This window comes from Eubalaena glacialis, chromosome 2, assembly GCF_028564815.1.
Source record: "Eubalaena glacialis isolate mEubGla1 chromosome 2, mEubGla1.1.hap2.+ XY, whole genome shotgun sequence".
Classification (NCBI taxonomy): Eukaryota; Metazoa; Chordata; class Mammalia; order Artiodactyla; family Balaenidae; genus Eubalaena; species Eubalaena glacialis.
This window is the reverse complement of record NC_083717.1, coordinates 116,253,068-116,279,750: the sequence shown is the minus strand read 5'-3', so window position 1 is coordinate 116,279,750 and position 26,683 is coordinate 116,253,068. Positions and strand designations below refer to the sequence as shown.

The 26,683-nt window shown below is 40.5% G+C and overlaps 1 protein-coding gene across 2 annotated transcripts in view; it reads left to right on the top strand.

Moving 5' to 3' along the window:
* The window catches only part of FMN1 (formin 1), a 414,086-nt gene that overhangs the window by 368,080 nt on the left and 19,323 nt on the right, over positions 1-26,683 (top strand). For both annotated transcript variants that reach the window (XM_061180550.1, XM_061180551.1), the window contains 2 exons: positions 15,438-15,489; positions 20,670-20,819. In XM_061180550.1, coding sequence (XP_061036533.1) covers positions 15,438-15,489; positions 20,670-20,819 — 202 coding nt within the window. The remainder of the gene's footprint in view (positions 1-15,437; positions 15,490-20,669; positions 20,820-26,683) is intronic.

Below are 26,683 nucleotides of genomic sequence, written 5' to 3'. Positions count from 1 at the left end.
AGGTGGAGGGGAGGAGCCACTAGTGAACACACTAAGCAGAGCAGTGGCATCATGCAGTTTGCCTTTTAAACTGGCAATCTGGTAGCAATGCAGAGAACTGGATATATTGTGCAAGCAGGGAACCTGCTACAGGTCACTATATGGAGCCTAGAACTTAAGGAATCTTTGCTCTCAGAAAACTTACCTTGTTAAAAGAGACCCCTATCATTACCTTTCCTTTAGCATTGGAGAAGTGACTCAGTTAATCAGATCAAAGATTGCATAACCTATGATCATTAAGTGTGAAAAGAATTAGGTGAGGGAACTTCCCTGGTGGCGCAGTGGTTAAGAATCCACCTGCCAGCGCAGGGGACACGGTTTTGATCCCTGGTCTGGGAAGATCCCTTATGCCTCGGAGCAACTAAGGCTGTGTGCCACAACTACTGAGCCTGCAAGCCACAACTACTGAGCCCACACGCCACAACTACTGAAGCCCGCACACCTACAGCCCGTGCTCCGCAACAAGAGAAGCCACCGCAAGGAGAAACCCGTGCACCGCAATGAAGAGTAGCCCCTGCTCGCCACAACTAGAGACAGCCCACTCGCAGCAACGAAGACCCAAAGCAGCCAAAAAAAAAAAAAAAGTGAGAATAATCCTAAGTACCTTTCCCCCCTCACACCTACCCCCTTAACTCCCGGTATGTGCAGACTTATCAACCAGTTTCTCTCTTTTTCTCCTGAGGAGTAAATAAAACAAAATGAGCTGAAAGAACAAATAAAGTAACTTTAGGTCAGACATAGGGAACACCCTCCTGTGAAAAAGCTTTAGGGTAAGGACATCAGCTTTGTGAGTAAAATGGGAAAGCAGTGAGGTTTTGAGCAGAGGACACCTGATCTGACATGAAAATGATCACAAGGAGAATTATCGTCTACTGAGAATGGTTGTTGACATTCTTAAGCAAGAAAAGAGCATTTTGCTTGAAATTCTGTATTATTCATCCCAAAGTCAGAGAGCTGGAGCGGTGGCTACTAGCATTTGCTTCTAGCCAATCAGTAATAAATGGCAGCCATCCGTGGGTGCCTGCCGTGTGTTTGTCACTGTGTTCATCTCTCATGTTCAGTGTGTCCAATCGTTACAACCACCTTGTAAGATAAATCTTATCATTCCAATTTTATGGGCAAGGCTCAGTGCAGTTAAGTGACTTCCCCAAAGTCTTTCAGTTAATAAGTGGCAGAGCAGAAATTCAACTCAGGTCCACCTGCCGCAAAACGCAAGCTCTGTCCACTCTACTATACTTGTATTTAACTTGGCCAAAGCAGCCATCCCACTGGAAGCTTGAATCCCCAGCAGCCTCTACATGACAAGGCACCGTCAAAGATCTGACTGCAATGATTCTGATTCACCCAAGCACTGTGCCCTTTTCATGTAGCCCTCATAACTACGTGGGAGGTAGGTGTTATCATTATTTTCCAGAGGAGGAAACTGGAACACAGGACACTAGCAACTTGTCCATGACATTTAAGTGGCAGAGCTGGGCTTAAAACTCGGCCTGGAAGTCTCTTGAGTTCTGATTTGCATTCTTTGGGGCCACAACCATTGAATAGAAAGGGCCATTTCTGCTTCACTTGGTAGGCCACAGTACTTATGAATTTGAGAATTGTTATAGTGGGGCGATTTTATGATAACTAATGAGACAATGGCCATCAAATGAACCAGGAAACAAAATGCCAAGGCATTAAAGATCTACTTTTACAAAAGCAAATGGCCTTTATTCAGTAAAGGCTGCATTAAGTACAATCCACATAAATATCTCTTAAACAAAAAACACCTTCTAAAGAAGCTGTGTTGCTTTCTCTCTGCAACACAGAATTGTGAGAAATAAATATTGTTCTTTAACGGAGAAAATTAAAATGTAAGAAAAGCAACACAGTTCTATCAGTGACAGGGAAATTATAGTATGCTGTAGGTAGGTCACCAAGCAAACTTACCATTCCACTCTCTGCTGGCCCCTCCAGTAAATCACCATCATCACAGTGTATACCCAGACTTGATAAAGAACTTGGGAAAACAGAATTGATGTTAAGCGAAACATCTCATTTTAGTACTCTGGTTTGTTTTTCTTATTGCCTTAAACTGTGAGACTATCAACATTCTAAGCAGCTCTGTTATTCCCCTGATTTGAAAAATAATTTGTTGCAGACAATGAAACAGCTTCTTGAGAAAGAAAGAAAAGAGAGAAAAGCAAGGTTGGGGATGCCTATTATTTCTCCATCTCCCCTAGTGCTGCATCAGTATCTGACAACACCTCCAAACTTACTCTTCTAGAAGCCTACCCACCCCCCTACCCCACACCTAGCACCAAATCTAAACTGAAAAAGAAGCACGTATATACTCTATCCATGGGATTGTTGCATAGAAAACTAAGGAAACCCCACACATGGATTCAGGGCCACGACTCGTCATATTTGTAGGGTAAGGACGGTTTCCATCTAAGACGTACCATCTTCAGTTTAAACATTGTCTCTCCCTTTTTGTGCCGGGTACCTCTGTGGCATGCTCTGGCTGCCTATGCACCCCTAATTCAGTAACCCACGTAGAGTCTCCTTCTATAGGCAACAATCCGTACTCTGGAATTTTTTTCTTTTTTTGCTACCCCTCATCGAAAATTACTTATACTGCATCTTATTCTCTCAGGTTTAATTGTCTGTCTTCCCCTAGAATGAAAGTTCTACAGGGGCGTTTGTCTGCTTTGTTCACTGGGGATCCCACGCACCTAGAACAGGGTCTGGCACGTGGAATGAAAGAACAGACCCACCTATGTCATGATGTCTGTAGCTACTAGAGCTTGCAGAGCCAGATACGGCCAGTGGGAATGGGATCTTTCTCCTACAGACTGTTTGAAACATCTTTCTAAAGTTGGGAACATATGTTTAAAATATCCTAGCTTCTGTGGGATTTCCCTGGTGGTCTAGTGGTGAAGAATCCACCTTCCAATGCCGGGGACATGGGTTCAATCACTGGTTGGGGAACTAAGATCCTGCATGCCGTGGGGCAACCCTGCACGCTGCAACTACTAAGCCCGCACACCACAACTAGAGAGAAGCCCATGCACCGCAATGAAAAGATCCCGCACGCTGCAATGAAGATCCCGCATGCCGCAACTAAGACCCGACGCAGCCAAATAAATAAATAAATTATATATATACATACATACATACATATATATATATATATATATATGTATGTATGTATGTATGTATGTGTATATATATATATATATATATAAAACCTAGCTTCTCTGAAAAAGGTGGAAGATCGGGTAGCAGTGGCTAGTGCCTTCCCTCCCTTAAATGGTGCGTGGCCTTGCCATTTAAGCCACCACTCCCTGGTGGCTTCCCTGCACTGAGATTGTGTCAGTTCCAGTATTGAAGAGTTAGAGATAGAATTTTGGAATGTTAAGATTCTTACACTTGGCCTACAATTACCTTATTTGTTGGTGAGGTTGGAACTTGAGTTTGTGACTCCAGTCTTTAAACATTTTCCTTCTAGGTAATGTCTTTTTTGTTTTCTTCAGAGCATTTTGAGGACCTAAAATGTATAATGACATGGTTAGAAATTTCACGCATTGTGGCGAGAGAAATATTTTAGGCTGGTGGAGATTCAAGGTCACACCAGGGAGGTGACTGCCTTTTCTGTCTGTACATAGGCCCTTGGCTTCGGAAGACTTGAGATCTCTAGGTTCTTCTCCTTTTCCTGAAGGCTCTTGTCCCCAAAACCCTCAGAGGTTCTGCAGAATGCATTGCCTCTTAGTATTACCTCTTTTTACATTTGGATGCTGTTTTTTTCCAAATAACCATATTCATAGAGCTACTGCACAATCTTAATCTCATCTTAATTCAGTTTGGAGAGGGTATTTCTCGTCACTAAATTTATATGCAATGACGGGTTGACCACAGTCTGCTTAGCACAAAGTGGAAGTAGCCAGTTAGAAACACCTGGTGACGGAGAACAGCAGCTGTGCTCCAGGAAGATCACTCATGCCTTAAAGGAATTTTCCCCCTTGTTTGGCCATGTGCATAATTAATAATCACTGGATAAGAACAAACCAGTAGTTTGTTTCACATTTGGGGGAACTTGGTAGCCTCTGAGAGACGTAAGTCACTTCTCTGTATCTGATTGACTAAGAACCCGACTAATTCACAGAGATTCCTGCTAGGAGGATGGGGGGAAATCATAGCACAAAAGATAGCAATGACTATGACTTTACCTAGAATGATGTCATTATCCAAGCCAAATCATTTTAATATAAAAGAATACTTTTGTTGAAATTTACTGGACTTAGAAATAATACTATACAACTTTAGCCTGACATTCTTCTTTAACCTATGTTCATATTCTGAATATAAAGTTTTATGTTTAGGAAACTTAGTATCTCTCTGTTTAAGCAACCACTGTCCAATATATACATTTTTAGCTAAAATAATTTATTTAATATGTGGGCACTTTTCCGTGTTTAAGGCACAAAAGAAAACAGGCCAGGTGAAGTGGCTGCTCTCTTGAAGCTTCCATTCAATGTCGTATAATCAACAAATGAGTAACTGCATAGTCTGTCAAGTAGACAGAGGCTATAGGGAAAAGGGTGGGGAGGGGGAGGGGAGGATACATGGCAAGGGATGGTCTTTAATTTAGCAGGATCAGAGAAGGTGATGTTTGAGCTGAGACCTAATGGAGTGAGGGACCCAGTCATGCAGAGACTGTGGGCAGGGTGCCCCAGGGAGGAGGAAAGGCAAGTGCCAAGATCCCCAGTGCACATGCTCAGTTTGCTCCATCAGCCAGCTGGCCAGCCGGACTGGAAAGGAATGAGCATGGGAAGGAGGACGAGATGTCACCGGGGAGCCAGGGGGGAGACTGGCAGGGCCTCTGGGCCATTGTGAAGACTTCAGAGGTTATGTCAAGAGCGATGGCAAGCTGTTTTGAGCAGGGGAGTAACTTGACAAAATTTACATTTTATCAGCAGTGATGAAGTGAATGATGATGAGGTGCCAATAATACCTGTCACGTCATTTATTGAGCGAGTCTTAGGTGCTAAGGGCTTTACAGGTATTGTCTCATTTAATCTTTGTAACAGCTGTATGATGGTAGTCTCTGTGGCTATGCTAAGAGGACAGATGAGGCCGTAACTACACAGTTGATCATGAGTGACTTGCCTAGTCACACAGGTAGCACATGGCAGAGCTAGGCTTAATTGAACAGTGATATTTTAAAATCCTTTAATACCTTTCATGAAGTATCACAACATAGGCCCTAGATACAACTGATTTTCTTTTCCCATTCATTTTGCATCATTGTAGCCATAATGAAAGGAATCTTTTTTTAACTGAAGTATAGTTGATTTACAGTGTTGTGTTAATTTCTCCTCTACATCAAAGTGATTCAATTATACGTATGTATACATTTTTAAAAATATCTTTATTGGAGTATAATTGCTTTACAATGGTGTGTTAGTTTCTGCTTTATAACAAAGTGAATCAGCTATACATATACATATATCCCCATATCTCCTCCGTCCTGCATCTCCCTCCCACCCTCCCTATCCCACCCCTCTAGGTGGTCACAAAGCACCGAGCTGATCTCCCTGTGCTATGCGACTGCTTTCCACTAGCTATCTACTTTACATTTGATAGTATATATAAGTCCATGCCACTCTCTCACTTCGGTCCAGCTTCCCCTTCCCCGTGTCCTCAAGTCCATTCTCTACATCTGCATCTTTATTCCTGTCCTGCCCCTACGTTCTTCATAACGATTTTTTTCTTTTTTTTTTAGATTCCATATATATGTGTTAGCATACGGTATTTGTTTTTCTCTTTCTGACTTATTTCACTCTGTATGACAGACTCTAGATCCATCCATCTCACTACAAATAACTCAATTTCATTTCTTTTTATGGCTGAGTACAATTCCATTGTATATGTGTGCCACATCTTCTTTATCCATTCATCTGTCAAGGGACACTTAGGTTGCTTCCATGTCCTAGCTATTGTAAATAGAGCTGCAATGAACATTGTGGTACATGACTCTTTTTGAATTATGGTTTTCTCAGGGTATATGCTCAAGAGTGGGAACGCTGGGCTGTATGGTAGTTCTATTTTTAGTTTTTTTAAGGAACCTCCATACTATTCTCCATAGTGGCTGTATCAATTTACATTCCCACCAACAGGGTTCCCTTTTCTCCACACCCTCTCCAGCATTCATTGTTTGTAGATACTTGACAATGGCCATTCTGAGCAGTGTGAGTTGATACCTCATTGTACTTTTGATCTGCATTTCTCTAATGATTTTGATGTTGAGCATCCTTTCATGTGTTTGTTGGCAATCTGTATGTCTTCTTTGGAGAAATGTCTATTTAGGTCTTCTGCCCATTTTTGGATTGGGTTGTTTGTTTTTTTGATATTGAGCTGCATGAGCTGCTTGTAAAATTTGGAGATTAATCCTTTGTCAGTTGCTTCATTTGCAAATATTTTCTCCCATTCTGAGGGTTGTCTTTTCATTTTGTTTATGGTTTCCTTTGCTGCGCAAAAGCCTTTAAGTTTCACTGGATCCCATTTGTTTATTTTTGTTTTTTATTTCCATTTCTCTAGGAGGTGGGTCAAAAAGGATCTTGCTGTGATTTATGTCATAGAGTGTTCTGCCTATGTTTTCCTCTAAGAGTTTTATAGTGTCTGGCCTTACGTTTAGGTCTTTAATCCATTTTGAGTTTATTTTTGTGTATGTTGTTAGGGAGTGTTCTAATTTCATTCTTTTACATGTAGCTGTCCAGTTTTCCCAGCACCATTTATTGAAGAGACTGTCTTTTCTCCATTATATATCCTTGCCTCCTTTGTCATAGATTAGTTGACCAGAGCTGCATGGGTTTATCTCTGGGCTTTCTATCCTGTTCCATTGATCTATATTTCTGTTTTTATGCCACTACCATACTGTCTTGATTACTTTGTAGTAGCTTTGTAGTATAGTCTGAAGTCAGGGAGCCTGATTCCTCCAGCTCCGTTTTTCTTTCTCAGGATTGCTTTGGCTATTCGGGGTCTTTAGTGTTTCTATGCAAATTGTGAAATTTTTTGTTCTAGTTCTGTGAAAAATGCCATTGGTAGTTTGATAGGGATTGCATTGAATCTGTAGATTACTTTGGGTAGTATAGTCATTTTCACAATGTTGATTCTTCCAATCCAAGAACATGGTATATCTCTCCACCTGTTTGTATCATCTTTAATTTCCTTCATCAGTGTCTTACAGTTTTCTGCATACAGGTCTTTTGTCTCCTTAGGTAGGTTTATTCCTAGGTATTTTATTCTTTTTGTTGCAATGGTAAATGGGAGTGTTTCCTTAATTTCTCTTTCAGATTTTTCATAATTAGTGTATAGGAATGCAAGAGACTTCTGTGCATTAATTTTGGATCCTGCTACTTTACCAAATTCATTGATTAGCTCTACTAGTTTTCTGGTGGCATCTTTAGGATTATCTATGTATAGTATCATGTCATCTGCAAACAGTGACAGTTTTACTTCTTCTTTTCTGATTTTGATTCTTTTTATTTCTTTTTCTTCTCTGATTGCTATGGCTAAAACTTCCAAAACTATGTTGAATAATAGTGGTGAGAGTGGGCAACCTTGTCTTGTTCCTGATCTTAGTGGAAATGGTTTCAGTTTTTCACCATTGAGAATGATGTTGGCTATGGTTTTGTCATATATGACCTTTATTATGTTGAGATAAGTTCCCTCTATGCCTACGTTCTGGAGGGTTTTTAATCATAAATGGGTGTTGAATTTTGTCAAAAGCTTTTCCGGCATCTGTTGAGATGACCATATGGTTTTTACCCTTCAGTTTGTTAATATGGTGTATCACATTGATTGATTTGCGTATATTGAAGAATCCTTGCATTCCTGGAATAAACCCCACTTGATCATGCTGTATGATCCTTTTAATGTGCTGTTGGATTCTGTTTGCTAGTATTTTGTTGAGGATTTTTGCATCTATGTTCATCAGTGATATTGGCCTGTAATTTTCTTTATTTTGTGACATCTTTCTCTGGTTTTGGTATCAGGGTGATGGTGGCCTCGTAGAATGAGTTTGGGAGTGTTTCTCCCTCTGCTATATTTTGAAAGAGTTTGAGAAGGATAGGTGTTAGCTCTTCTCTAAATGTTTGATAGAATTTGCCTGTGAAGCCATCTGGTCCTGGGCTTTTGTTTGTTGGAAGATTTTTAATCACAGTCTCAATTTCAGTGCTTGTGATTGGTCTGTTTATATTTTCTACTTCTTCCTGGTTCAGCCTCAGAAGGTTGTGCTTTTCTAAGAATGTGTCCATTTCTTCCGGTTTGTCCATTTTATTGACATATAGCTGCTTGTAGTAATCTCTCATGATCCTTTGTATTTCTGCAGTGTCAGCTGTTACTTCTCCTTTTTCATTTCTAATTCTATTGATTTGAGTCTTCTCCCTTTTCTTCTTGATAAGTCTGGCTAATGGTTTATCAATTGTGTTTACCTTCTCAAAGAACCACCTTTTAGTTTTATTGATCTTTGCTATTGTTTCCTTCATTGCTTTTTCATTTATTTCTGATCTGATCTTTATGATTTCTTTCCTTCTGCTAAGTTTGGGGGTTTTTGTTCTTCTTTCTCTAATTGCTTTAGGTGTAAGGTTAAGTTGTTTATTTGAGATGTTTCTTGTTTCTTGAGGTAGGATTGTATTGCTATAAACTTCACACTTAGAACTGCTTTTGCTGCATCCCATAGGTTTTGAGTCGTCGTGTTTTCATTGTCATTTGTCTCTAGGTATTTTTTGATTTCCTCTTTGATTTCTTCAGTGATCTCTTGGTTATTTAGTAATGTATTGTTTAGCCTCCAGGTGTTTGTATTTTTTACAGATTTTTTTTCCTGTAATTGATATCTAGTCTCATAGTGTTGTGGTCAAAAAATATACTTGATATGATTTCAAATTTTCTTAAATTTACCAAGGCTTGATTTGTGACCCAAGATATGATTTATCCTGGAGAATGTTCCATGAGCACTTGAGAAGAATGTGTATTCTGTTGTTTTTGGATGGAATGTCCTGTAAATATCAATTAAGTCCATCTTATTTAATGTATCATTTAAAGCTTGTGTTTCCTTATTTATTTTCATTCTGGATGATCTGTCCATTGATGAAAGTGGGGTGTTAAAGTCCCCTACTATGATTGTGTTACTGTCAATTTCCCCTTTTATGGCTGTTAGTATTTGCCTTATGTATTGAGGTGCTCCTATGTTGGGTGCATAAATATTTACAATTGTTTTATCTTCTTCTTGGACTGATCCCTTGATCATTATGTAGTGTCCTTCTTTGTCTCTTGTAATAATCTTTATTTTAAAGTCTATTTTATCTGATAGAAGAATTGCTACTCCAGCTTTCTTGTGTTTTCCATTTGCATGGAATATCTTTTTCCATCCCCTCACTTTCAGTCTGTATGTATCTCTAGGTCTGAAGTGGGTCTCTTGTAGACAGCATATATATGGGTCTTGTTTTTGTATCCATTCAGCCAATCTGTGTCTTTTGGTTGGAGCATTTAATCCATTTACATTTAAGGTAATTATCGATATCTGTGTTCCTATTACCATTTTCTTAATCGTTTTGTGTTTGTTATTGTAGGTCTTTTCCTTCTCTTGTGTTTCCTGCCTAGAGAAGTTTCTTTAGCATTTGTTGTAAAGCTGGTTTGGTGGCGCTGAATTCTCTTAGCTTTTGCTTGTCTGTAAAGGTTTTAATTTCTCCGTCAAATCTGAATGAGATCCTTGCTGGGTAGAGTAATCTTGGTTGTAGGTTTTCCCCTTTCAGCACTTTAAATATGTCCTGCCACTCCCTTCCGGCTTGCAGAGTTTCTGCTGAAAGATCAGCTGTTAACCTTATGGGTATTCCCTTGTAAGTTATTTGTTGTTTTTCCCTTGCTGTTTTTAATATGTTTTCTTTGTTTTTAATTTTTGATAGTTTGATTAATATGTGTCTTGGCGTGTTTCTCCTTGGATTTATCCTGTATGGGACTCTCTGCGCTTCCTGGACTTGATTAACTATTTCCTTTCCCATATTAGGGAATTTTTCAACTATAATCTCTTCAAATATTTTCTCAGTCCCTTTCTTTTTCTCTTCTTCTTCTGGGACCCTGATAATTCAAACGTCGGTGCGTTTAATGTTGTCCCAGAGGTCTCTGAGACTGTCCTCAATTCTTTTCATTCTTTTTTCTTTATTCTGCTCTGCAGTAGTTATTTCCACTATTTTATCTTCCAGGTCACTTATCCATTCTTCTGCCTCAATTATTCTGCTATTGATTCCTTCTAGAGAATTTTTAATTTCATTTATTGTGTTGTTCATCATTGTTTGTTTGCTCTTTAGTTCTTCCAGGTCCTTGTTAAACATTTCTTGTATTTTCTCCATTCTATTTCCAAGATTTTGGATCATCTTTACTATCATTACTGTGAATTCTTTTTCAGGTAGACTGCCTATTTCCTCCTCATTAGTTTGGTCCAGTGGGTTTTTACCTTGCTCCTTCATCTGCTGTGTGTTTTCTGTCGTCTCATTTTGCTTAACTTACTGTGTTTGGGGTCTCCTTTTTGCAGGCTGCAGGTTCGTAGTTCCCGTTGTTTTTGGTGTCTGTCCCCAGTGGGTAAGGTTGGTTCAGTGGGTTGTGTAGGCTTCCTGGTGGAGGGGACTGGTGTCTGTGTTCTGGTGGATGAGGCTGGATCTTGTCTTTCTGGTGGGCAGGGCCGCGTCCGGTGGTGTGTTTTGGGTGTCTGTGACTTTATTATGATTTTAGGCAGCCTCTCTGCTAATGGGTGGGGTTGTGTTCCTGTCTTGCTAGTTGTTTGGCATAGGGTGTCCAGCACTGGAGCTTGCTGGTCGTTGAGTGGAGCTGGGTCTTAGCGTTGAGATGGAGATCTCTGGGAGAGCTTTCACCGTTTGATATTACGTGGAGCCGGGAGATATCTGGTGGACCAATGTCCTGAACTAGGCTCTCCCACCTCAGAGGCACAGGCCTGACACCCGGCTGGAGCACCAAGACCCTGTCAGCCACACAGCTCAGAGGAAAAGGGAGAAGAAAGAGAGAGAGAGAGAGAGAGAGAGAGAGGGAGAGCGAGGGAGAGAGAGGGAGGGAGGGAAAAAGTTATTAAAATAAAAAATAATTAAAAATATTAAGAAATTTAAAAGTAATTAAAAAAAAGAAAAGAAAGAGGAGAGCAACCAAACCAAAAAACAAATCCACCAATGATAACAAGTGCTAAAAACTATACTAAAAAAAAAACGGACAGACAGAACCCTAGGACAAATGGTAAAAGCAAAACTATACAGACAAAATCACACAAAGAAGCATACACATACACACTCACAAAAAGAGAAAAAGGAAAAATATATATATATTGTTGCTCCCAATGTTCACCACCTCAATTTTGGGATGATTCGTTGTCTATTCAGGTATTCCACAGATGCAGGGTACATCAAGTTGATTGTGGAGATTTAATCCGCTGCTTCTGAGGCTGCTGGGAGAGATTTCCCTTTCTCTTCTTAGTTCGCACAGCTCCTGGGGTTCAGCTTTGGATCTCGCCCCGCCTCTGCGTGTAGGTCACCTGAGGGCATCTGTTCTTCGCTCAGATAGGACAGGGTTAAAGTAGCAGCTGATTAGGGGACTCTGGCTTACTCAGGCTGGGGGGAGGGCGGGGTATGGAATGTGGGGCGAGCCTGTGGTGGCAGAGGCCAACACGACGTTGCAACAGCCTGAGGCACGCTGTGTGTTCTCCCGGGGAAGTTGTCCCTGGATCACGGGACCCTGGCAGTGGCAAGCTGCACAGGCTTCTGGGAGGGGAGGTGTGGATAGTGACCTGTGCTTGCACACAGGCTTCTTGGTGGCTGCAGCAGCAGCCTTAGCATTTCATGCCCGTCTCTGGTGTCCACGCTGATAGCCGTGGCTCACGCTCATCTCTGGAGCTCATTTAGGCAGCGCTCTGAATCCCCTCTCCTCGCGCACCCCGAAACAATGGTCTCTTGCCTCTTAGACAGGTCCAGACTTTTTCCCCTACATTCTTATTATTTTTTAGTATTCTTTTCCATTACGTTTATCACAGGATATTGAATATAGTTTCCTGTGTTATATAGTAGGACCTTGTTATTTATCCATTATATATATGTACTAGTTTGCATCTGCTAATCCCAAACCCCCCCTCCATCCCTCCTCCATACGCCTTCCCCCTTGGCAACCACACGTCTGTTCTCTATGTCTGTGAGTCTGTTTCTGTTTCATAGATAAGTTCATTTGTGTCATATTTTAGGTTCCACATGTGATATCATATGGTGTTTGTCTTTCTCTTTCTGTCTTACTTCACTTAGTATGATAATCTCTAGGTCCATCCATGTTGCTGCAAATGGCATTATTTCATTCCTTTTTATGGCTGAGTAATATTCCATTGTATATATATACCATATCTTCTTTATCCATTCATCTGTTGATGGATATTTAGGTTGTTTCCATGTGCTGGCTACTGTGAATAGTGCTGCAATGAACATTGGGGTTGCATGTATCTTTTTGAATTACAGTTTTGTCCAGATATATGCCCAGGAGTGGGATTCCTGGATCATATGGCAACTCTATTTTTAGTTTTTTGAGGAACCTCCATACTGTTTTTCATAATAGCGGCACCAACTTACATTCCCACCAACAATGTAGGAGGGTTCCCTTTTCTCCACACCCTCTCTAGAATTTGTTATTTGTATACTTTTTAGTGATGGCCATTCTGACTGGTGTGAGGTAGTTTTGATCTTTGATCTCATTGTAGTTTTTATCTTTTCATGTGCCTGTTGGCCATCTGTATGTCTTCTTTGGAGAACTGTCTATTTAGGTCTTCTGCCCATTTTTCGATTAGGTTACTTGTTTTTTTGTTGTTGAGTTGTATGAGCTGTTTGTATATTTTGGAAATTAAGCCCTTGTTGATCACAGCTTTTGCAAGTATTTTCTCCCATTCTGTAGGTTGTCTTTTCATTTTGTTTATGGTTTCCTTGACTTTGCAAAAGCTTGTAAGTTTGACTTGGTTCCATTTGTTCATTTTTGCTTTTATTTCTATTGCCTTGGGAGACTGACCTAAGAAAACGTTGGTACGATTTATGTCAGGGAATGTTTTGCCTGTGTTCTCTTCTAGGAGTTTTATGGTATCATGTCTTATATTTAAGTCTTTAAGCCATTTTGAGTTTATTTTTGTGTATAGTGTGAGGGTGTGTTCTAAGTTCATTGATTTGCATGTGGCTGTCCAGCTTTCCCAATACCACTTGCTGGAGAGACTTTTTCCCATTGTATATCCTTGTCTCCTTTGTCAAAGACTATTTGACCATAGGTGTGTGGGTTTATTTCTGGACTCTCTATTCTTTTTCATTGATCTATATGTCTGTTTTTGTGCCAGTACCATGCTGTTTCGATTACTGTAGCTTCGTAGTATTGTCTGAAGTCTGGGAGGGTTATGCCTCTTGCTTTGTTCTTTTTCCTCAGGATTACTTTGGCAATTTTGGGTCTTTTATGATTCCATAGAAATTTTAGGATTATTTATTCTAATTCTGTGAAAATTGTCATGGGTAGTTTGATAGGGGTCACATTAAATCTGTAGATTGCTTTGGGTAGTATGGCCATTTTAATGATATTAATTCTTCCAACCCAAGAGCATGGGATATCTAAATGAAAGGAATCTTAAGGCTCATAGAGATTATGACTTGATGATTTTTCTAGACATTTTTAAGATGTCTTGTGTAAGAGTTGTATTATCATATATGACAGTATTATCTTTTTTAATTTTTTTTTATTGGAGTTTAGTTGCTTTACAATGTTGTGTTAGTTTATACTGTACAGCAAAGTGAATCAGCTATACGTATACATGTATCCCCTCTTTTTTGGATTTCCTTCCCATATAGGTCACCACAGGGCACTGAGTAGAGTTCCCTGTGCTATACAGTAGGTTCTCATTAGTTACCTACTTTATACATAGTATCAGTAGTGTATATATGTCAATCCCCATCTCCCAATTCATCCCACCCCACCTTCCCCCTTGGTATCCATATCTCTACATCTGTGTCTCTATTTCTGCTTTGCAAATAAGATCACCTATACAACTTTTTTAGATTCTACACATGTGCATTAGTATACGATATTTGTTTTTCTCTTTCTGACTTACCTCACTCTGCATGGCAGTCTCTAGGTCCATCCACGTCTCCACAAATGACCCAATTTCCTTCCTTTTAGTGGCTGAGTACTATTCCATTATATATATGTACCACATATTCTTTATCCATTCCTCTGTTGACGAAATAGCTCATGCAGCTCAATATCAAAAAAGCAAACAACCCAATCATAAAATGGGTGGAGGACCTAAATAGACATTTATCCAAAGAAGACATACAGGTGGCCAACAAACACATGAAAAGAGGCTCAACATCACTAATTATTAGAAAAATGTAAATCAAAACTACAATGAGGTATCACCTCACACTGATCAGAATGGCCATCATCAAAAAATCTACAAACAATAAATGCTGAAGAGGGTGTGGAGAAAAGGGAACCCTCATGCACTGTTGGTGGGAATGGTAAACTGATACAACCACTATGAAGAACAGTATGGAGGTTCCTTAAAAAACTAAAAATAGAACTACCATATGACCCAGCAATCCCACTACTGGGCATATACCCAGAGAAAACCATAATTCAAAAAGACATATGCACCCCAATATTTATTTTCTGATCAGAGAGAAGAATATGTAAAAGAACCACCCCCAAATGAAACCTCCCAGTTTCCCTGTGGTACCTACGGAGTGTGGGTTCTTAATCTGTAAATTCAGAATTCTACCTCAGCATCGTTGATTTCCTTAGTAATTTTAAGTATTTTTTCAGTGCATTTAAAAACATTCTCAGAAAAGAGACCATAGGCTTCCCTAGACCATGGGTGTAGAGACAGAGTATGCAAGGATTACAGTGAATTCCTTTGAATCTGAGCAGAACTATTGCAGGTGGTACTGGGTTTATTTTGTGGTGGTTGTTGTTGTGGGGAAAGGGGGAGTGCTGAGCACATGCCAAGGCTCCCAAAGAGGCCAGCTATAGCTAGGCTGACCACGTGATCCAGTCTGGCCAGGAATGTTACAATTTAAGCCTTTGCCCAGAGTAATTAGTAATATTCCCCCCTTTCAAAACTATCCCAGAGAGAACCATGAATTATATGGCCACCATTAGCTATAGCTGTTATCAAGAAAGCAGTGGTAGTGGATGTAGCAAATTGAGTACAATTGCCAGGACACGTGGTAGGGCCTTCCAACCCCTGAATTCAGACTTATTTTGGTAATGAATGGGTATAATCAAAGAAGATTACACAAAGGATATGCTGGAAGAAAATACTGTTTTAACCGTAATTATTTCTTTCACAGCCAAAAAAGAGCATACAATGGAAGAAAGTCACTTGGAGAATGCACAGAAAAGGTAAGCAGATCTGAATTGGCCCCAAGTCTTTCTTTGCCTAACCATTCTTTTGTTATTATCAAGAACCATCAACACCAGCCATCTCCAGAACTTTTTCATCTTCTCTGAAGGCAAACTCTACTCATTAAACCATAACTCCCCCGTTCTCTCCTTCCTTCAGCCCCTGGCAACCACCATTCTACTTTCTGTCTCTGTGACTTTGACTGCTCTAGGTACCTCATGTAAGCAGAATCATACAGAATTTTTCCCTTTTATGACTAGCTTATCTCACTTAGCAAAATGAATGACTAGCCATTCTTTTGACCCCATCTGCTAAGACTGCATCCAGAAGCAATAAGAGTCTAGGGAGAGCTAAAGTGAAAGCTCCAGGAATAGGACTTGGGAATAGTTTTCCTCAAGAAGCAGGGAATCATCCAGAAGTGACTCACCTGCCTCAGGAGTCATGACACCATTTCCATCTGTTTGCCTCTCCTCCACTACTCTGCTCCTAAACACTTCATGGACGCTGGGAACAGTGGGATCCTTTTTAGTGTTACAACTAGATTAAACCATTTACTACAAATACCTAAGAGACATATGTCTTTCCTCAGATCCTGGAGGATACTGTAAACAAGGGACAAATGGGGAGAAGGGACTTTCCTCTCTATGTGCACAGAAAAGGGGAAGAGACCCCAGAGGTCTTCTATTCAACCTCCCACCTACCTCAGGCCTCTTCTATGTTCTTCCCTCTCTTAATAGACACCCAAGCGGCACCATCCACCTCACCTGGTAGAGCCCAGTAATCATTGGCTGTGATCCCTCTTGGGGGTTTTTCTTTTTTTCAGTTGACCAGGTTAGTCAGCTTGGCTCTCCCTCCCTCTTAGAAAGGTGAGGGGGGAATGCACTGAGCCTTTCTCATATTCAGGGCTGAGAACTGAGATAAATTTTGCTGGGACCAGTTCTACAAGTACTAGAAAATTAAATAAGAGATAAGGACAGGAAACAGTATATAAGGGAAAATGAGCTTTACAAATGTGTGAGGAGGGGAGTTCATTAAATGCAAGTGAACAAGCTCTAGAAATGAACCCTTTTCCTCCCGTCTCACCACAATTTCCGAGAGCACTGAAAGCCTATAGTCAGTGCTGTCTGTTCTGCCTTGACAGACACTGACATCTTGCCCTGCTTCCCGCTGTAAGTGCCAATAGAATAAATATGCAGAAGGAAGCAAGGCGAGGGCAAATCTTGCATCTTTCTAAGGGCAGACATGTTCTTGAATCATGATTATCATCTTTGCATGATAATCTTTGACAACCAAGACAGTCACATGATTCTGTTTATAGGTTTTTAGGTTGTGCCCCTTTATTGGCCTTATCCCCTATAGAGCTTACATTATCCCTGTAGTAAGCTTCCCTTCGTCAGTGTGTAAAGCTGGCGTGTCTGTGTTATAGAAGTATCCCATATGCATAAAAAGGACCATCAACACATGGGTATCAGGCCAAACAGAATTTCACTTTCTAAGGTGGATGTCAAATTTCTAATTCCTCAGGAGTCTTGCTTCAGGAAAAGGGGGCCCGTGTGAGAGGGGCCGAAGTTGCTGCTGTGCATTAGCTATGCTGAGGGGGGTCATAAATTTCGGTTGTCAGCGTTTTCCGTGACTTTGTGGTGAAGGTAGTCTAGCTTTCATGTCATACATGAAATATGTTAGATCCCATCTTTAACGTAGAAACCACAGTTGTTTGGTTACAGTCTTGAAGGAGGTTGGTGGTCAGTGTTGCAACATTCGAGTGAGATTTAGGAAATTCTTATGTTGTATTCTCAAGAGAAACAATTTACTCTGAGGCTAAGGAATATTTGCTTTTCCTCAGCAGTTTTTAAAGGCATGCATAAGGGGCAATAAGTGGATATGTTCCTCCCTGGCATCTGAACACTGCAAAAGTAAAACCATTCCCTTTGCCGTGGGCTCTTTGATATAATCATTGGCTGAACTCTCAAAATGTTTAGCTGAATCGAAAAGATAGAAATCAGACAAGGAATTATAGCAGAGAGAAAAGGAGTCAGGGAACAGTTGAGAGTGAAGCAGAAAAGTTTTATAGAACGCAACGTATGATGAGAAATAAATCTTTTCAATGTTGAAAGCTATTTTAGTTATCTGCTGAGAAACAGAAATTTCAAACAGCACGATTGCCCCTTTGTCTCTTGTAGAAAATTCCAATATTGTTGTCAAATAACAGCAGTCTTCATGCCCAAATTTCAGAAGGTTTTCAATAATCAGTCTTCTGTGAATCAAAATTAAATTTGAAAGGAAGAGAGTTGTGTTTGGAGCGGGACCGGGTGGGTGGGGAGGAACGTAGTCTAGACCTTATCAGATAGTTGTAGGTTCATATTCTAGCTTTTGGCTTTTCCTGGAACAAAGGGATCACAATGAAATCCAATAAGGCACACATCCTCAGAGTGACTTTGTTAAACTTGCAGAGTGCCAAAGCCAGGCCATCCTCTGCAACTCTGTTTGCTTTGGTTCTCCTGAAGAGGTTCACTTAAACACATAGGGGGGAAAAATGCTGAAATTCACTATTTCCTTTAGGTTTCATACTCTTTGAGGGTTAGCAAGCAGGGCCTCCCAGATTCCCCGGGGGGAGAGGTGGTGAGGGTACATGGTTCAATTCACAGTTGGGAAAAGTGAGGCCCACAGGATGATGACATGCTTTTCTCAAGCTCTGTGATAACCCACCAAACAATTCTGTCATTCTCTGAAACTGTATCATCCTTGCAACATCTTGGTCTCACAGTCTACACTCCAAATAACGCTGGAACTGTTGGTGTTGAAGCACAGTGAGTGGAGTTTCTGTGCTCTTCACTATGTCATGCTGGAAAATAGGAAGATAATTTGCTCCTCTGAATACTAAAAGTAAAGACTTTCTCTTCTCTATTCAGTGCACAAGTAAATATGTTTCTGTGTTGAAGGTAAACATAATGAAGAGAGAAGAATAATGATGTGCTTTGCTGGGTGTAACGCACATTACGTATGACTTAGGTGGCAACGGTGTCTAACGTGGAAACAGACCAAAACATGATTATTTTATTTCTTAAATGCCTGGGTCAGTGAGCATGAACAACAGGGGGTGGGTAGAACAGAAAAAGCATTTCACAGAGAATCAGGGGACCCAACTCTGCCGATGAATAAGGTCGTTCCATCTTTCTGGGTCTCTGTTTTCTCAGCTGTAAGATGGGAACATTGGACAGACTGACATGTCCGTCCCTTCCAGTTCTAAAGGCCCGTGACTCCATAAGAAATTCATGGCCTGTTCCTTTAGGTTACAGAACTCTCTGCTTACGAACTTCCATGCTACAATCAATGTAATTTTCATTTTGAATGAAATAAAAAGTATATTCAGCGTTTTGACTGCCACAGAATTAGGAGTCACGCCTGGGCAAAAGTGGACATTGCTACTTTCTGGTTTTGCTCCAAAATATGTGTGTTTGGAATTATAAGAGAAGCCCCTCAAGAAATTACTGCAATTATTGACTTTCTCCACCTATGCACTTCTAGTCTTTTAATAACTGGGAGCCAAAATTCCCTGACCAGTAGTTTTAATTTGCATTAAAAACAGATTTATTATTTACAGAAGCACAAAGGATTTATGGGACTCAGAGCTGCAGCTCCAGCTTGGATCTCACCTAATCATAGCCATGGAATCAATTAACAGTTCATCTGTGAAATGTGATAAAATCTTATGAGATACATAGTGCCCAATAACTGAGACTGAGTTGAAAGTATGCTCCATAATAGTAATGCGGCTTCAGGGTTTTACAGTCACTATTGAATAGCGTTCCATTAGAAACTCAGTATTCAGGATGGCCACAAAAAAAAAAAACAAAACGCTGTGTCTGAACAGATGATAGAGCATTGAGTAATAAACCTGGCCAGCCATTCCTGCTTTGATTAGCTTCCAACACCCTAGAAAAGGGGGCCATTTATTTAAGTGTTCTTGCTCATGGCAAATGAGCTTGTGGGGCTTGGAGTGGGTGGGGAGAAGGAATGAGGGCAGAGCTATAAATTGCTGCAAAGCTAGTGCCTCCAAGAAGGGCTGCTTGGGAGGCCTGGGTAGTCATCTGGGAATGAACCTCCAAGGGGTAGGTCAGGAGGTTTTTAGTGATATCTGGGAATCAGCCTTGTAAAACCTGGGTTCTTTTCTGACTGGGTTAGAGATCATTTTTTAAGATCAAAAATGGTTTTTCCTCCAATCCTTGCTATATCCTCAGTTATATGTATTTTTGTACATTGATGGTTTGTACTCTTGTATCACGTCAAGCTTTAAAATGTAGCTTTCTTAAATATCATTTGGTCTAAGTCTCTTATTTTACCCTTGAAAAAACTGAGAGCCCAGTGTTGAATGATTGACCCAAGATTATAAAGCCAGCAGATGCCAGAATAAGGATAGAACAGTCTCTTGATTTTCTGTGGAGCATTCAACAGATTGATGATTCCCCGTGGGCTCTCTAACTGTCCACTGCTGGTGATACAGAACCAACATGTCATTAGTGTTCCATGCACTCATTCAACATAACACAAAGAGCAGGTAAATGACATGGATTTGAGATGAAGAACAAACCCCAAAAGTTTTACCTACATACACCCTGGAATTATACATGCTGGTTTTTGTTTTTGTTTTTTTTTAATTTATTTATTTTTGACTGTGTTAGGTCTTCATTTCTGTGCGAGGGCTTTCTCCAGTTGCGGCAAGCGGGGGCCACTCTTCATCGCGGTGCGCGGGCCTCTCACTATCGCGGCCTCTCTTGTTGCTGAGCACAGGCTCCAGACGCGCAGGCTCAGTAGTTGTGGCTCACGGGCCCAGTTGCTCCGCGGCATGTGGGATCTTCCCAGACCGGGGCTCGAACCCGTGTCCCCTGCATTAGCAGGCAGATTCTCAACCACTGCGCCACCAGGGAAGCCCCACATGCTGGTTTTATACAGATAAGATATGCCCAGGAGTATCCCCAATCATGTTAAATTTCTTAGATAATCGGCTTGAACACGTAGGTCTTACTGAGGCTTAGGATAAGCTGCAGTGACTCAAGCCTGGGCTTCTGTGCTAGAGAAGAGATGTGTGTGGGAGAAACTCTCCCGGTGTCCCCTCTCCTCCCCTAATGGGTATTAGCGTTGACAGCCTCTCACCCTCTACCTTTTTTCTCTACATTTGCAGTTTTGAAACAACAGTAGGATATTTTGGGATGAAGCCAAAGTCTGGTGAGAAGGAGATCACACCCAACTACGTGTTTATGGTGTGGTATGAGTTCTGCAGTGACTTCAAGACAATTTGGAAACGGGAGAGTAAAAACATATCTAAAGAAAGGTAAGGCTCTAATAGATTGATTAACACCCGCTTCGGGGGTCTAGGAAACCTTCTCAAACCTAACGAAGTGTGTGCATCTCACCCCTGTCAGTATCGCCTTTCAGATCAAGTGGATGTGGAGGAAGGATTATTGCCTCAGAGTTCATAGGGAAATTCGGGGGAGGCTTGCTGTCCGCACAAGCAAATACACTCACGTGATCTGATAAGTTACACTTTCTTAACCCCTTCCAATTACTAGCTAGTAAATGAAAGGGGAGCTGTGCTAATTTGCAGCAGATTGCTTCTCTGTGTATTTTCATGTTGGCCCAGGCTAAATGAGGCAGCCTTGCTGTCGCAGACAGTACAGACAAATAAAAGTGAATGCTTTTCCCATTAATATACTGAACTTGCATCAAAGGGAAATCTCTGAGAGTCGGGCCACACTTAACACGGTGTTGAAGCCCCGCTCTGGATTTACAGCGCCACTTCTGACTCCCCGTATCCTGCTGAGGACATCAAACTGCGTGCCGCTCGCCTCATTGCAGCCTCCTGATTTTATTAGTTGGGGGTAGAAGGAAAACCCCGGCTCTGAATATAGGGAGAGCGTGTGTGTGTGCGTTCTCCTTAGAGAGAGACTGAATTTGGCCCTGTTGATCAGAACAAAAAAGCATTTCTGCTTGATCAGTGTTTTGATCAGGTTGCCACTGTTCTACAAAGGGTGTCATGGATTTAAACTTCAAACAGGTCTTGCTACTACTCCTGCAGAACAGATGTATGAGAGTGTCATTCAAAGTGGAGTTGGAGACAAATTCTACAAATGAAGGGAAGTGGTTTAATTGTAGCATCTATATCTCACTAAACATTGAGACCTGAAATTCCAAAATTCAGTATTTTTGCTCTTTACTTTGTAATCAGAGAAATGGTATGTACATAATATATCTACACAGACACAGACACACACACACACAGTACACTAATATGTTTTACCTTAAAAAGCTACTTTAAAGGGCTCATAATTTAGAGATTTCTTGATTCAGTCTTACTGAATCTCTAAATATTTTCTCAGGGAATTTTTTCACAAGCCTGCTTTCTTTCTAAGGAAGTCAAAGAGCTTTAAAAATATTTATCAACACATCTTCCCACCATTAACTCTTTTGGAACTTGGGAGTTAAACAGTATATCCATTATAGGGATAAAATGAAGCAGAGAAAAGTTAAGTGACATTGTTAAGAAAATAGATTGTTGATAATAACATGTAAAAAAAACCCCTAAAAATCTTGACATCCAACTCATTGTTCTCACCCTGCAATCTCTTGTTTAGCCCTTTAAGCTAAAATAAGCTTCTGTGGAATACATTCTGTGTTTTGTGAGCCTCAGAGGAAAAGTGACAGAGCCAAGTTCCTCTCTCTCTAACAAGGTAGCAGCTGGGCAGTCAGCTCTCCACATCTACACCTGAAGGCCAGGGAGCCCCTCAGAGGGCCCTGAATGTCCAGCCTTTGCTAAAGATTTTACACCTGAGATTTTGATCCTAGCCCTTAGTGAATTTGTCCTTGTTGTTGGAGCCCTAAAAATGGTCCCAAAAAACCAACAGAGACGGTAATGAATTGCTTTTCATTTGAATAATCTTCTATTGAAATACTGAACCGTATTCCAAATGGAGGAGTTTTTCCCTATCACAGAAGTTAGACCACACTCATTGTGGGCCTGCGGTGGTTCCAACCACCCTTCAGAATGACCTGTTCTCTGATTCCTAGCGATGGGCACTTGCTGTGCTGCTTCCTGGGTATAGCTGGTGAATTGCCCACTTCACACTCTGTAAACCAACACCTTTAAAGGGTCATGACTTCCCGGGACCCTTTTCAGGTCTTCTCATTTAGCAATTTCAGGGGTTTCTTCATTCCAGCCGTGCTTTGTGAGATGGATCACCAAGGTTTCCAACCTAAAACAACATCTCTGAAAGTTAATGATGGCTCATAAAGTATCTGTGGAAGCAGCTTGTTTACAAAAATCTTTTTGTTAAGAAATGTTAGCACATTATATATATTACTGCTCATCCAGTTCAGTAAACTGGTTAATATCCAGGGTTTTCTCGTGAAGTGAGGATTCTTTTCAGTTGTTCTCTATCTGCTAAGGGTTTTAGCTTTTAAACGATTAGAATCACATATTCGTTGTGGTGAGATAAGCGAATTGAATTCTTCTATTACAGTCAAATGATAAACAATATGATTGCTTTGTTTTGACCCATATTTAATGATGTTTGATATTGTCATTTTTTATTGTACTTCAACAAATCCCAACAACACTAAATGTCAGGAGGTAGCATAAGATAATACGAAGACATCCTCAAAAATTAAATTCATAATCAAATGAAAACCTCATAGCTTGTAATTATTAGGGGAAAAAAAAACACTATCGTTTGGGAGCCCATCCAAAGGAATTTCATCCCCTTGATTTTGAGAGGTATTTGAAGGCCAACTAAAACCCCAAAAATCACTGAGAAAAATTAAGGATCAGTAATAGTATTTTCAAAGAGACAGATTCACTTCCAAATGAAATGGAAGTTTTGAAAACTACTTTAGGTCACTTGAGGTCAATTTTAAGGGATAGAGAATATTTACTTCTTGTTCTGCTTAGTATGGTTTCCATGGATGCACATTAGCTTGATGCAAAATCAAAATGATGCAGCTCCATAGCAGGGTAGCAACTACCCCTCATGAGACCCAGAACGATGTCTGAACACACAGGTGACTGATAAAAACGTCCAATGTGCTTGTGCCTTGAAAATGAATGATAAACCCCCTATTCTTAAGCTGGTATCAGGACACAATTCTGTATTTGAGTAGAATAGACATAGTATTTCACTGGGGATATGGTTTACCTGCAGATTAACTGTCAGTAGAAGAGCAAGCTACTGTATGATGGTATATTAATGGCATGAAACTTTCCTTGTCGTGTATGCCAATATTAGGCAAAATAGAAGACTTCTGAGTCTAGGCCCAAATCCAGAGTGCCTCGCTCCCTAGACCTTCAGTCTGTGACCCACTCAGTCCTCATGGTGCCCCTACTACTAGAACTCATCCTCCAGTGAAGTATACCAGGTCCTTCTCTTACCCCTGCTGAGTACTTACTGGCAGTGCTCAGTAGTGTAAAAAAGACCTCTAGAGAGAGAGTTGAAACCCAGCATTTTTATGCCATTAATTTGCTTTGTGATCTTGGGCCACTCACTTATTGCCTGGAGGACCCAAATATCATATCTGTAAAATGTATGTATTGGGATGAAAAAGGAACCAAATGTTCACTAAGATCTTTTCTAGCTCAAGATCTCTGTGAATCTAGAAACTGCTTTTTTTTTTTTTTTTTTTTTTAATATTTTGAGAAACTGTTTTATTTCTGAGATAACGCCCCTCACCTTTGCTCTTGAGCTCATAGGGGATTATACTGAAAGACATTCCAGGCCAAGGTCTGGTGGTGAGTGGGGAAGAGATTTGGGGGCAGGGAGAATTTTCACCGTCCTCTTGGACTTGGTAAATGTCTACAGCTTCCTTGGCTTACACTCCCAGTTCCTCCCCTAAAATACTAAGGTTGGTCTTGAAGACCACATTTTTTTAACTGAAAGTATACACACAAAAATATTTTCATCTGCATCCAACATTGCATTTACTGGTTTATGAAAGTTCATCAAGATTTTTATTCTGAGAGGCAGCTTTGCCTCAATTTTACCTTTTCATGCAGTTTTGTATTTCTGTCTCTTGACAGCCAAATGGTCAATGAATTTTTGCAACACACATTTCTTCCACCTATTAAATCAACAGATTATTCGAGCATATGCATAGTTGCAAGGAGATAACCTAATTTTTGCTGCTACCTTTATTGACTATTCTTTACTCATTTTCTGCTTTTTCTTTTTCTTTTTTTTTTTTTCCTGTTTAATTATTCTGGGATATACAACCCTTCCTTATGAAGTTTTCCACTATTTAGAATATGTTAAGACTGCTCCCCACATATGCCCACACATGCACACATAGAGGCCACAAACGACTACCCCCCACAAAATGAGCTATGAATTTGCAAAAGGTAAAGAAGTCCTAGGGGGCTCATGACTCCAGGAATAAAGTCTTGGCAAATAATTCAACCCTGAGCCAAAGCAGACTGTAAAAGTACCATTTAAAAACCCATAATGGGGGCTTCCCTGGTGGCACAGTGGTTGAGAATCTGCCTGCCAATGCAGGGTTCGAGCCCTGGTCTGGGAAGATCCCACATGCCACGGAGCAGCTGGGCCCGTGAGCCACAACTACTGAGCCTGCGCATCTGGAGCCTGTGCTCCGCAACGAGAGAGGCCGCGATAGTGAGAGGCCCGCGCAACGCGATGAAGAGTGGTCCCCGCTTGCCACAACTAGAGAAAGCCCTCGCACAGAAACGAAGACCCAACACAGCAATCAATCAATAAATCAATCAATAAATAAGAACGTGAATTTCTTAAAAAAAAAAAAAACAAACCCATAATGGGTAAGTAATGAGTGAATAAGGAGTTTGGTGAATTTTATGTGAAATGCAAATAAGACATTTCATTATATACGTAACTATAATTTACACCATGGGGGAATGGATGGTTAGTTTGGGTTTTTTTAGTTCAGCTAAATAACAACAGAGTTTTTGTTTTAGGTGTATTACTTGCAGTCATTATGGTTAATTATGCAACTGCCATACCCTTGACAGCAGAGCTGTTGTGGAGTTATGCCAAAGCTGTTCTCAGGGCTCACTGCTCAGGTCACTTTAGGACCAGGAGCTGGGGACTTAGAGAGGCCATCACTCAACCCACAAAGAAGCCGTTGATTGCAGTGTAGACATCGCAGGAATTCCTCTCTTTATATGATAGTTATTCCTGGAAAAAGTTCCATAAACTAAAATTTTTATTTATTGAATCATGATCATTACAGTAACGTCTAACAAGTTACCCTAGCCCTCTGTTATGTGGTTAAATGATTTATATACAGTTAACTGCTAAGAAGCTTCATATTTTAAAGGACCCCTTTAATAATACGAATAATCACCCCCAAGTTACTCGGCAAAACTTTGAATTTTCCTAAGTCACATTTGAAGGCAGTTCTGTACAAATACACAAACAGTAAATGTCCCAACAAGTTAACTTATAAACAGAATGTGTGATTATCATAATCACAAAGAATAAAACCCGCTTATTTCCCAAGCAATGAATTTAAAACTACTTCTGCAAAATTAAAAATATGCCATGAGTAAGGAGAGGAGATTGTAGACTTCTAAATGGTAAAAATTATGGGATCATTGATTCTTAAAAATTAAAACACCTCTTTTGACCCTCTTTCCTCTGGAAACTAGCGATCTCCTGTTCCTTCCAGCTTCTTAAAAGAAGAGTTTATATACATTTCCTCATTTCTTTTTCCATAATACACATCCACTCCTTTCTGTATCAGTAAGAATAAAGCCTCGGCTGCCATAACAAAGACCAAAGTAACTGTTGCTTAAACAAGAAAAATTTATTTTACTTTTGCCTAACAATCTTGAGTATAAATTGTTTAGAAGTTCAGAACCCAGATTCCTTTTCTCTTGTGGCCACCATCATTAGGTGTGGTCCTTATTCACAAGTGTAAAGATGGCTCACATCACGTCTGCCAGCGCCACCGCTGCTGAGTTCCTGCCAGTAGAAAGGGGAGGGCACACCATTTCCTTTAAAGGGGGGTGGACCTGGAAGCTACACGTATTTCATTGAGCAAAACTTAGTCTCACGGCTATATGCAAGGGAGACCAGGAAATGCAAGTTTATCTGGGAGCCATGGGCCCAGCTAAAGACTCATGGGTTCCATTACTAAAGGTAGCAGAAGACTTTGCCACCTTTGTGAAATCAGACA